General features: G+C 41.5%; 1 protein-coding gene across 3 annotated transcripts in view; it reads right to left on the bottom strand.

Moving 5' to 3' along the window:
• Nucleotides 1-12,970, bottom strand: part of sez6l (seizure related 6 homolog (mouse)-like) — a 112,877-nt gene that overhangs the window by 12,367 nt on the left and 87,540 nt on the right. For all 3 annotated transcript variants that reach the window (XM_085280635.1, XM_085280636.1, XM_085280637.1), the window contains exon 11: nucleotides 1,413-1,607. In XM_085280635.1, coding sequence (XP_085136761.1) covers nucleotides 1,413-1,607 — 195 coding nt within the window. The remainder of the gene's footprint in view (nucleotides 1-1,412; nucleotides 1,608-12,970) is intronic.

Genomic DNA, 12,970 nt, shown 5'->3' with positions numbered 1-12,970 from the left:
TATGAAATATGACCGTGAAAATTCTGGCATGGGACAAGAACATGATGTATGGTCCTGTTTCATTCACTTAGGGATGCCATAAGGGTAGTGGGGGCATGTTCAGATTTAGGACTTGGACGACCTGAGGATAGAAGCTCCTCTTGAGTCTCTCTGTTGCCCCGATTGTGCGGAAACTTCTGCCTGATTGCAGAAGTTGAAACAGTTTGTTACTGGGATGGGACGAGTCCTTTAATATCTGCTGCTCTGGACCAACATCTCCTGGTGTAAATGTCCTGTAGGGAGGGAGAATAGACCTGCAGCAGTGTTCTGCTGCACCAATCACTCTCTGAAGAGCTTTTCAGTCCTGAACACAGCTATTCCTATACCAGGATGTGATGTTCTATGTGAGGATGCTCTCCACAGTGCCTGAATAGAAAGTCCTGAGGATCACTGGAGAGACCCCGACTTCCTCAGTTGTTGGAAATGGTACAGGCGCTGCCTAGCCTTTTTGGACTGGACCTTAACGTGAGCAGACCATGTCGGGTCTGAGGAGATGTGGACATTGAGATACTTGAAGGACAACACCCTCTCCACTAGAGCACCGTTAATGATAAGGGGCCTGTAGACTCGGTGTTTACTCCTTCCTAAGTCCACCACCAGCTCCTTGGTTTGCAAGACAAAAATGTGGCTGTCCTGACACCACAATGCCAGGTTCGTCACCTTGTCCATGTAGGCCACCTCATCGTTGTTGGAGATGAGGCACAACACCACTGCGTCATCAGCGAACTTCACAATGGTATTGGAGCCATGAGTGGCCACACAGTCAGAAGTATAGAGGGAATACAGCAGCGGCGAGATGGTGGTGATGCTGTCAGAGACACACCTACCCTGTCTCACCGCATGAGATCTCATTGAGGAAGTCCAACACCCATGCAGATAGACGATTGTTGAGTTCTACATGCAAATGGAATGCAAAGTGTCAGTTGCAGTGGTGTAAGGCACACCGCTACTGGACCCTAGAGCAGTGGAAAGGCCTTCTCTGGAGCAACAACTTACACTTCTTCATCTGGCAATCTGATGGATGAGTATGGGTTTGGCAGTTGCCGGGAGAGGGGTACTTCTCTGGCTACACTGTGCAAAGTGTATAGTTTGGTAGAGGGGGACCATAGTGTGGAGTTGTTTTTAAGTAGTTGGGCTCAGCCCTTTAGTTCCAGCTTACCAAGACATTTTGGACAATTTCATCCGCATGCACATGATAATATTGATGAATCACACTGATAAATGAGGCCCATGGCAGTAGATGAATGGCCAATTTGTCAACAACTATATTAAAAATTCCTCCTGTAGGGACCAAGGAAATACCTAAAATTAATTAATTCCATGAAGAACAGATAAAGGTTATTGTACAAACAAATAAAACAAGCAGAACTCACTTTTTTCACAGAATGGGGGTTGTGAGCTCCAGGAAAGATCCAGAAGACAGGTGAGAGTCTCTCGCCCCACCAGGTCATAACCAGGATCGCACTGGTAGGTTATACAAGCCCCTCGCACAAGTGCAACATGGGATGTTGTCTTCCAGCCATTATGGATCTCAGGCAGATCTGGACAAGAGTCGTTTCGAGACACCTCTGACAAGAGTATGAAAGAAAAGACATTCTGATTAATGGCTTCATTATTACGATGCCAATATATATTGTTCAGGCTTAGTTCAGGTAGCTGCAAGTCAAAAAAAACAAGTCAAGACAACAGCACAGCTGATTTCCATGTAAATAGTGAATATTTTTGTATTACTATCTAAAATAACACACATTCGTACTCTGATTCGTACACCAGCACACCGCAGACCACGGCCTCTCTGTGTGAGGATCTAAACGTATTCTACGCTAGATTCGACACAGCGAACACCATGAGACCGGACAGTGTGCGCACCGCGGATGACGTCAGTGCGCACACTGTGTCTGAGGAGGATGTGCGGAAGTGCTTCAGGAAGGTGAACGCACGCAAAGCTACTGGTCCGGACGGGATTCCCGGCCGCGTCCTCAGGTCATGCGCGGCTCAGCTGGCTGGAGTGTTCACGCACATCTTCAACCTTTCCCTCTCTCTGTCTGTACTCCCAGCCTGCTTCAAAATGGCCACCATCGTCCCTGTACCCAAATCCTCCACCATCTCCTCATTGAACGACTGGCGACCTGTAGCCCTGACCCCCATCGTAAGCAAATGCTTCGAGAAGCTGGTCAGGGACTTCATCTGCTCTGCACTACCCGACTCACTGGACCCTCTACAGTTTGCATACCGCCACAACAGGTCCACTGATGATGCCATAGCCCTGACACTACACACTGCCCTGTCACACCTGGAGAAGAGAGACACGTATGTGAGGATGCTGTTTGTAGATTACAGCTCAGCATTCAATACCATCGTTCCCTCGAAGCTGGACAGGAAACTGCAGGATCTAGGACTGAGCAGCTCCCTCTGCAGCTGGATCCTTAGCTTCCTGTCTGACAGACGCCAGGTGGTCAGACTGGGCAGCATCACCTCATCCCCCATCACACTGAACACTGGTGCTCCACAGGGGTGTGTACTGAGCCCTCTCCTGTACTCACTCTACACCTACGACTGCACAGCCACTAACAGCTCCAACATCATTGTGAAGTTTGCGGACGACACTACAGTGGTGGGTCTTATCACCAACGGTGATGAGACGGCTTACAGGGAGGAGGTCAGCGCCCTGACCCACTGGTGTCAAGACAACCATCTCACCCTCAACATCGCAAAGACAAAGGAGTTGATAGTGGACTTCCGGAGGTGCAGAGAAGTACACACCCCCATCACCATCAACGGCGCTGCTGTGGAGAGAGTGAGCAGCTTCCGGTTCCTTGGTGTACATCTGGCTGAGGATCTTACATGGTCAGTACACACAAACAAAACAGTGAAGAAGGCGCAGCAGCGCCTCTTCTTTCTCAGGAGACTGAAAAGATTCGGCATGAGCCCCCGCATCCTCAGGACCTTCTATCACTGTGCCATTGAGAGCATCCTCACTGGATGCATCACCACCTGGTATGGCAACAGCACCGCCTACAACTGCAAAGCTCTCCAGCGAGTAGTGCGGTGCTCTGAACGGATAATTGGAGGTGAGCTTCCCTCCCTCCAAGACATCTACAGGAAGCGGTGCCTGAGGAAAGCGGGGAGGATCATCAAGGACTCCAGTCACCCCAGCCATAAACTGTTCAGACTGCTTCCATCAGGAAGGAGGTTCTGCAGCATCCGGTCCCGTACCAGCAGACTGAGAGACAGCTTTTTCCATCAGGCCATCAGACTGCTGAACACGTCATAGACACCTCAGCTTCACTACTGGGACTTCAACATTATGCACTCCACACTGTATATAAATGCCACTTGTTTTGCACATATTCAACTCTGTATATTTTATATATTTTATTATTATTATTATTATTATTATTATTTTATTTTATTTTTTTACTATTTAATTTGTAAAAATGTGTATACACACACACACACACACACACACACACACACACACACGTAGGAAAATATTTAGTATACACATCCAGAAATGCATACACTATTATATATTGTACATATATTTATTAGTTTCAGGTTGGCCATTCTTGTATTTTGCTCGTTTGTGTTGTTGTGTTTGCACATCTCTGTTGCTTGTGGGGCTCGCACACAAGAATTTCACTCGCATGTGCTGTGCCAGTGTGCCTGCACATGTGATGTGACAATAAAAAGTGATTTGATTTGATTTGATTTGATTTGATTTGATGGATGCATTGGAGAGCGACTAATATCTTGCCCAAGGATATTTGGCATGCAGACTAGAGGGAGCCAGAGATCAAACCACCAACCTTCCGATCAGTAGATGATCTGCTCTACCTCCTGAGCTACAGCCACCCCAATATGATAGAATGTGATGGAAGTATGGATTTCCTCAGTGATGGACTGTCTTCAAATATCAACTCTCCAGTACATTCACTCTGGCACAGACACCTTGCTACTAAAGCTGCTGATGAAAAGACAGAGTTTAAATTCAGATTTCCACTGAAGGGGTCCTCAACAAAATTATTAAAAGCTCTCAGGTAATTGTCTTGGCTGTGTTGATGTACCATCAGTCATAATTTTGGGGGGCTGCTTCAAAGTAACAGAATGCATTTAAATTAACACATTCTCATGTGAATCTCTGCTGCTGGCTTACTCCAGCAGATTCTGGACACTTAAAGTCATACCTTTGAGTTAAAACAATACAAATGGCTGACTTTCTCAGAGCTCAGCACAGCACAGAAACAGCTTTAGTGAAGGTTACAAATGATCTTCTTATGGCCTCTGACAGTGGACTCATCTCTGTGCTTGTCCTGCTAGACCTCAGTGCAGCGTTCGATACTGTTGATCATAATATCCTATTAGAGCGATTAGAACATGCTGTAGGTATTACAAGTACTGCGCTGCAGTGGTTTGTATCATATCTATCTAATAGACTCCAATTCGTGCATGTAAATGGAGAGTCCTCTTCACACACTGAGGTTAATTATGGAGTTCCACAGGGTTCAGTGCTAGGACCAATTCTGTTTACATTATACATGCTTCCCTTAGGCAGTATCATTAGAAGACATAGCATACATTTTCACTGCTATGCAGATGACACCCAGCTCTATCTGTCCATGAAGCCAGATAACACACACCAATTAGTTAAACTGCAGGAATGTCTTAAAGACATAAAGACCTGGATGGCCGCTAACTTTCTGCTTCTTAATTCAGATAAAACTGAGGTTATTGTACTCGGCCCTGAAAATCTTAGAAATATGGTATCTAATCAGATTCTTACTCTGGATGGCATTACCTTGGCCTCCAGTAACGCGGTGAGGAACCTTGGAGTCATTTTTGACCAGGACATGTCCTTCAACGCACATATTAAACAAATATGTAAGACTGCTTTCTTCCATTTGCGCAACATCTCTAAAATTAGAAATATCCTGTCTCAGAGTGACGCTGAAAAACTAGTTCATGCATTTATTACTTCCAGGCTGGACTACTGTAATTCATTATTATCAGGATGTCCAAAAAACTCACTGAAAAGCCTTCAGCTAATCCAAAATGCTGCAGCAAGAGTCCTGACAGGGACTAGAAAGAGAGAGCATATTTCTCCTGTTTTGGCTTCCCTTCATTGGCTTCCTGTTAAATCCAGAATTGAATTCAAAATCCTGCTCCTCACATACAAGGTCTTAAATAATCAGGCCCCATCTTATCTTAATGACCTTGTAGTACCATATCACCCTATTAGAGCGCTCCGCTCTCGCTCTGCAGGCCTACTTGTTGTTCCTAGAGTATTTAAAAGTAGAATGGGAGGGAGAGCCTTCAGTTTTCAGGCCCCTCTTCTGTGGAACCAGCTTCCAGTTTGGATTCGGGAGACAGACACTATCTCTACTTTTAAGATTAGGCTTAAAACTTTCCTTTTTTCTAAAGCATATAGTTAGGGCTGGACCAGGTGACCCTGAATCCTCCCTTTGTTATGCTGCAATAGATGTAGGCTGCCGGGGGATTCCCATGATGCATTGAGTTTTTCCTTTCCAGTCACCTTTCTCACTCACTATGTATTAATAGACCTCTCTGCATTGAATCATATCTGTTATTAACCTCTGTCTCTCTTCCACAGCATGTCTTTATCCTGTCTTCCTTCTCTCACCCCAACCGGTCGCAGCAGATGGCCGCCCCTCCCTGAGCCTGGTTCTGCCGGAGGTTTCTTCCTGTTAAAAGGGAGTTTTTCCTTCCCACTGTCGCCAAAGTGCTTGCTCATAGGGGGTCATATGATTGTTGGGTTTTTCTCTGTATCTATGAAGCGCCTTGAGGCGACTTTTGTTGTGATTTGGCGCTATATAAATAAAATTGAATTGAATTGAATTGAACTTTGTGCTCCCTCAAAGAGCTCTAATGAAACAAAAAACAAATACAACACTGTGCATAAAAGACGAACATAGCCAGCTTAGACAACACATCGTGAAGCCTCAATGTTAGCACTTTGCATTAGCATCCGCGCTTACTCGCTAATGGAGATTTGCTGCATTAATGCAGCTATTGTGTTAACATCATTTTAACGAGATTAACACTGACAGCACAAAGTTTAAGTAAAGTTTATTCCCGGACCACTTTGCCTGCCCCCCCCCAAAAAAAAGCTGTTCAAACTATTTTGCAATGACTCTCACTTTTGTTTTTTTTGGTGAAGAAGCAAACACATTTAGGGTATTTAGGTATTTGTTATGTTGTTATCTGATGCTAGCAAGATTGATTACCAAGTTGCGTTCAAAAACAGTGCAGATACAACATATCATCAAAGTAATAAAATGCAAGAACTTCTATCAATTGGCACTTCTCATTGATGTTGTTTTTTTGGTCTCAGGGTATGCCACTGTTTTGCTGTCTCACAATATTTCACTGCTTTCAAATTCATACATTACAGTAACTAATTTTCTCCTAATATTTTTACTTTCCTATATAAGATTTTTACTTTAATCAATCAAAAAATACTAAAATTCTTAACAAAATTGTTAATAATTAAATACTATCACACTATGTTAAGAAAATCCAAACATATGTGTTACGTATAGACATCTAATGAAGTTACTCAGGTGGGCCTTCACCCTTTTTTTCCACCTGAAGGTAGGGTAATGAGCCAAAGTAGTACTTAGTCTTCCCTCATTGAAGGACATGAAGAAGAAGAAGAAGAAGAAGAAGAAGAAGAAGAAGAAAAATCCATAGAAATATCATATTTTTGATTTATTAGGTCAGTGAGCTTGTGACAGCGGTGTTAAAGGATAGTTGCTGACCAAGTGCAAACCATGAAGCCCTTGGGAAGTATTGAGTGTGTGTAGGATTAACACTAGAACAAGGGTTTAGTTTTAGCCTAGCACCTCTTCCTGCTTATAAAAATTAAATTCCTTTATTATAATAATAATGATAATAATGGATTGGATTTATATAGCGCTTTTCAAGGCACCCAAAGCACTTTACAATGCCGCTATTCATTCACTCTCGCATTCACACACATATTATCACTATATTAGGCATTGTACAGCGAAATTGGAGCAGAGCTAGCATGCATACATTCTTACATGCTTTCACTCAGCATTCCACAGAATAAAATAACAATATAATAAAATTGAGAGTATAATAAAATAAAATAGTAAATGTAAAAGTATAAATACACACAAATACAGTTCTACGAAACACAATGAAAGGATATTGCACTTGTCAAAGAAGGATATTGCACTTATGTCTTTTTACGCATTGCATGTTCCCTATGACAACACCACCAAACACTTTTTTTGAAGTACTTTTTCAACACTATACTGAAAATTAAATATATTTATTAATATCTGTTAATATAATCTTATATGTGGAAAAGAAATGAATATACCTTAAACTTGGATTATGTCTAGACTATGTCTATGACTGATTCTATAGAAGTCTATGATCTGACTGACGATCTGTGTTTTGTGAGTTCACGTTCTTAGCCGATGTTTCACATCATCCCATAAAGAATGTGATGTTCATTTAATAAATTTTACCTTCATTTGGAATAAGAAAGACAATACACTAGAACCTTTTCTAGGCATTTTTTTAAAATGTTTACAATTTTTTAAAATTATTTTAGTATTAGAGTATTTTCCAGGTCATTGCTGATTGTTGACAGTATATAGCACTGATACCAACTGTTACTCCTACTTATTACCACTTAATATACTATCATTGTTCTGGATCGTCATACCAGTATTTTGAGTTTCCTGTGTTTTGGTGATTGTTTTTATTTTGACGATGATATTCAAGTCTCACTAGTCAATCTTGAGTTTATTCTTTCCAAGTTCTTGAGTTCCCTTGTATTCACAGTTTAGTTTCTTGTTAGGTTACTCTTGTGTCTTGGTCTCTCCCCTGTGTTGCCTGTATGTGACTGTCAAGTCATTGGTGTTTAAATCTTTTTCCGTCCATGTCCCTCGCACTCCTCCATGTTTCTCGTTCCCTCCTTCTGTGTTTCTCTCTTTCCCTGAGTCCCTCGCCCTCTCAATCCATGCCTTAGTCGTGTCTGCTTTCATCTCCCTTACTTGTTCCATGTTCCCCTCCTCGTGGTTCATCCATTGTCTCTCCAGTGTGTCATATGTTTTCCTGTCTGTCTTTCCTCTGTTCTTTTGTCAACTGTAAGTGTCCTTGTCTGGATCTCAGTCTGTGTGCCAGTTCCTGTTTTATTTTGATGGTCACTTGTATCATGTCCTTTGTGCTCAGTTTGCTTTCCCTGTTTTGTTATTTTTAATTTGTTCCTGCTGTGCTCCCATTTTCCTTGTCACCACTCTTTGTATATATTGTCTCAGTCATCCCTTGCCCCATTTGCAAGTCTCTGCTCAACTCAATAAATCAAAAACAATCAATAAAACATAATTGATTTGAATTGTTTAAGTCATTTGAAAAACTGCTCATATAAAAAATAGTGATTAGTGTAGCTTTAAAGAGGCTGCATTGAAAATTTGGCTATGGCACATCTGTAACATGGTGAGAAGCCCTCAGACATCATGAATTAATTACACAGAATGAGATTCAGCAAGATCAATGCATTCATCATCATTGAGTATTTTTTTTTTTTAAACAAATTGATTTGATCTTGGATTGGATCATCTGATCTTTCCAGCATTAAAGTGTGCAGTTCAAACCTTCCTGCTATGTTAAGTCTTGGGCAGATCTGCCTTAAGTAAAAAAAAAACAAGTAAAGATGAGAGGACAGAAAATAGAAGATGAAAAATAAAGTGGGCAGCTTGAGAATGGACAGAACGGAAATTAATTAGAAAAGTAAATTAAAGTTAAAAACTATTTAAATGATAATTCCAGTGTCTTTTTATTTTGTGTTCTGATTGTCAGTGATAACCAAAATTTAAAACAAGTATGCCTTAGCGCTTAATGCTTCTGACTTCCCTTCTGTGGGCTTAAGCTGACAACCCAGTGTTTTCTGCCACAACCTTTAAACTTTTAAAAGAATAACAGACAATAAATTATGCACAGTGTAAACTCTACAAATTCAATCCCTGCAGATCAGAAAACCAGTCCATATCAGCTGTTCCGTCAACTGATACCCTTCAGTGCACCTTGTTGACAGATATAATATCGGATACATGTTTGTTATCATTCATGCCTAGTTTATTCTCTGCCCAGAGCCATAATAACAAACCCTGACAAATAAAATTATCAATATCTTTATAATCTCCAAGCGGCAAATTGTTGGTGATTGATAGAGATATCTTGATGTATCCTCGATCATCCAGGTGAGGAAATCCAAAAAAGTTGATTCCATTCATCTGGACGTAGCATTTTCAGTGGGAGAAACGTTTCATCACTCATCCAAGTGACTTCTTCCGTCTCAGCTAACTGCAGGTTTCCCTGACCTTTTAAACAGTAAATTTGCACAATGACTGAAAGTAGCACTGCTGGCGAATAATGGGCTGTGAGGTCAGTTTCTTCATTAATATGCAAATTGTCATGAACAATGATCAACACCCAGTGATCAGAGATCATTGATCAATGACCATTGATCGGGCCTCTGGGCAGCAAAAATTCTCCAGAAGGCACAGAACCAGATCCTCAATGAATAGCTGAGACAAATACATTTTTACCATCGATGTGAAATCTAAAGAGAAGCAGATCTGATAGTGTCTTACAATGCTTCTAGAGAGTATTCTTCGAAAGGTGTTTAAATTAACTGAAAAGGCTCGTCTAGCACAGCATGAAAAGTCTAAGACCATGAAAAAAAACTGAGTTTGACTTATTTTTTGTGCGTCAGAAACCAAACAAAAACATGGAGAGTGCCCTCAGTAGCTAGAAGAAATGCCACTCCGAGGATGAGGACAAGTGGGTGTAAAATTTGTCTGACAGGCAATTCACCCAAACAGAGAAAAAGAAAAACATTATCATCCTTCCAGCAGACAAGGGTAGTTGTTTTGCTAAACCAGAAAGACTATCGTGAGACAATTTCACACAGCTCTGTGACAAAAATACTTAAAATGAAACCCAGGGGAAGCTACACCAAGTCTGTATGGTTTACCTAAGATACATAAACAGGGTGTACATTTAAGACCAATTGTCTGTATGATCAGCTCAGTCACCTATAATATCTCAAAGTTTCTGGCTTTGATCCTCAACCCATTGATAGGCAGCTCTGAACACCACATCCAGAACACCTTGGATTTTGTTGAGAAGGTGAGAGATGTCATTATGGAGGCAGATGAAAGTTCGTAAGAGATTGCAGGATGAACCCCAATCTCAGCAACACAACAAAACTTCCATACTTCCAAACTTCCATGTGTGTGTATATATACATATATACATATGTATATATATATAATTATATATATATATATATATATATATATATATATATAATTAGACTCTTGGGAATATACTTCCACCCCTCTTGTAAAGGGGGTATAATTTAGAATTTAAAATTAATATTAGCATTGTATTGTCTTGTTTATTTTTCTAACATGCTCACTATGACTAAGAGACCTCTGCACAAGAATTCCAATCTGCCTTGACTGCTGGTTTTATGGACAAATGGCAAATAAAGAACCTTGAACTCTCAGCACTGACCAAAGGTGTTTGCTCTTTAAACTGTTTTCATTCCCCATATTTCACATCCAAGAGTCAGTACTACAGGCAAAAACATAGGTGTGCCATGCGTTTCCCAGTTTTACCCATTGTGGCCAACTTGTACATGGAAGAAGTGGAAAAGAAGGCTCTGTTATCCTTGCCGTGGAACACCACCAAGTCATTGGCTCAGGTATGTGGATGACACATGGGTAAGAATCAACTCTCCGGACATACCACAATTCACTGATCACATTAACTGAGTGGACCAACACATCAAGTTCACCAGGGAGGATATGAAAAACGACAACACATATGAATCACTATTTAAGGTTTAACTCTCATCATCCAGTGGAACACAAACTGGGTGTCATCAGGACCCTACAACAGAGAGCGAACACGATCCCCACAGATACAGCGGCCAGGGAAGCAGAAGAACATCATATTAAGAAGGCCCTGAGTAAATGTGGTTATTCAAACTGGGCATTAATCAAAGCTGAGAAGGTGCCTAAAGAAAGCTCCAGGCAATCCAGCAGAGAAGAAGGACAATTGCTACCTATGTGGTGAACTGTGTGGTAAGCTGTGTGGCAGGCTAAGTTAGGACCCAAACGCAGGACTCTCAGATGGAAAACTTAACTCAAAGTAGCAGCTTTATTTGCTAGGAAAAATTAACTAAAAAACAAAAAACATGAATACTAAAGAAAAAAAACAAACATAAACTAGAACTAAGACACTCCTGACTGGCCACTAATGACTGGACATTCCACTAACGTGGAAAATGCGACAACAAATAGAGGTAGACTGAGGGATTAAATACACAGACAAAGGGGAAGCAAAACTGAATACGTTTTACGCAGAACAAGGACCGTCAAAATAAAACTGGAAGCACGACAAATATGAAAAAGCAGACAAAGACACACAAGCTTAACTCCAAGAATGGGGTGTTGTGGAAGTTTTCCATTAAATAGAGCATGCAGACAAGTGGTGAGCGGTAGCTAACATTCTTTAATCACAAACAAAGAACAGAAAACCAAGCTTGGTGGAGAGCCTGCATGATCATGGGGCAGACGGTCAGCAGAGTCTCACCCTGAGCCTAGCATGGCTCTCAGTTAAATATCTTCTTCAGGAACAAAAGGCAGTACACAGCTGTTTCACACCTTAAGGTTCACGCTCCCTTGCTACCTCCCAGAGTCCTCAAAGAGACAAAAGATTCTTCCTGTGGAGTTGTCTGCATCCCCCAACTTCCTTACCAGACCTCCACCATCTGTCTAACTGTATGAGTGTGAGACATGCTAAAATCCAGTGGCACCAAGGCATTATACAATAAAATAATGTCATTAATACATAAATAAAAGAAATTCCTATACAGGGGAGAGAAACAAACAGGGGGACATTCTAACTGGAGAGACGAGAGGGAACATGAAACACGGAGACACAGGGAAGACATCGAGACAGAACCCTAAAGACTATAAACTATAGATAAGCACAAAACCCATAAAGAGAACAAAAACCATGAATGACATTGAATATTAACAAAAACTCAAATACACATGAACTCTGGGCCATCAAAGGGCCGTCATTCTTTCCGGTATGTGGGCCATGTATAAGTCGTGTGCAGCCACGGGCCAGTTGCAGACACAATGCTGGCCCAGAACAGTTTCAGCTCTGGCCCCAGATGTCAGCCTAATGTGTACCTTAATTAAACCATGTAATAATAACATGTGCATAGTAGTACAAAAGGAACATGACCAAACTCTGTTCAGCCAGTGAATGGACTGATTCTTACTGTATATAGCGTTTTTCAACTCTCCCAGATTACTCAAAGTGCTTCATACCAGCGGTCCCCAACCTTTTTTGTGCCACGGACCGGTTTATGCCCGACAATATTTTCACGGACCGGCCTTTAAGGTGTTGCGGATAAATACAACAAAATAAAACTCGTACCGGTACCGAAAAAAGGAAGATGTATTCATAACGCACGTGAAAAGACCCAGGAAAACAGAGTTAACGATCAAACTATAACAAAATAACACTGAAAACCAATAAAAACCATACATTTTACACCTGAACCTCAACTCGTGCGGCCCGGTACTGGTCCGAGGCCCGGGGGACCGCTGCTTTATACATCATGCCACATTCAACAAATCACACACTTTCTCTTAGCTGAGTGCTTCCTAACTACATTCATACACATTCTGCTCTACCGCCTGAGCTACAGCCACCCACTGGCAAAGGTGAGTAAACCCTCACTAGATTTGGATAAAGTGTACACTCACAAACCTGTCAAAATCTGCATTTGAAACGTTGGCTACCATAGCAGTATAGTATTGCAACATGGCATTTGGGTCTTCTAACT

Source organism: Mchenga conophoros, linkage group LG7, assembly GCF_057382185.1.
Source record: "Mchenga conophoros isolate Kocher_MC1m ecotype Shallow Benthic linkage group LG7, M_conophoros_male_GT1.1, whole genome shotgun sequence".
Classification (NCBI taxonomy): domain Eukaryota; kingdom Metazoa; phylum Chordata; class Actinopteri; order Cichliformes; family Cichlidae; genus Mchenga; species Mchenga conophoros.
Note: the sequence above shows the minus strand (reverse complement) of the source record. Positions and strands in the feature narration are given on the sequence as shown.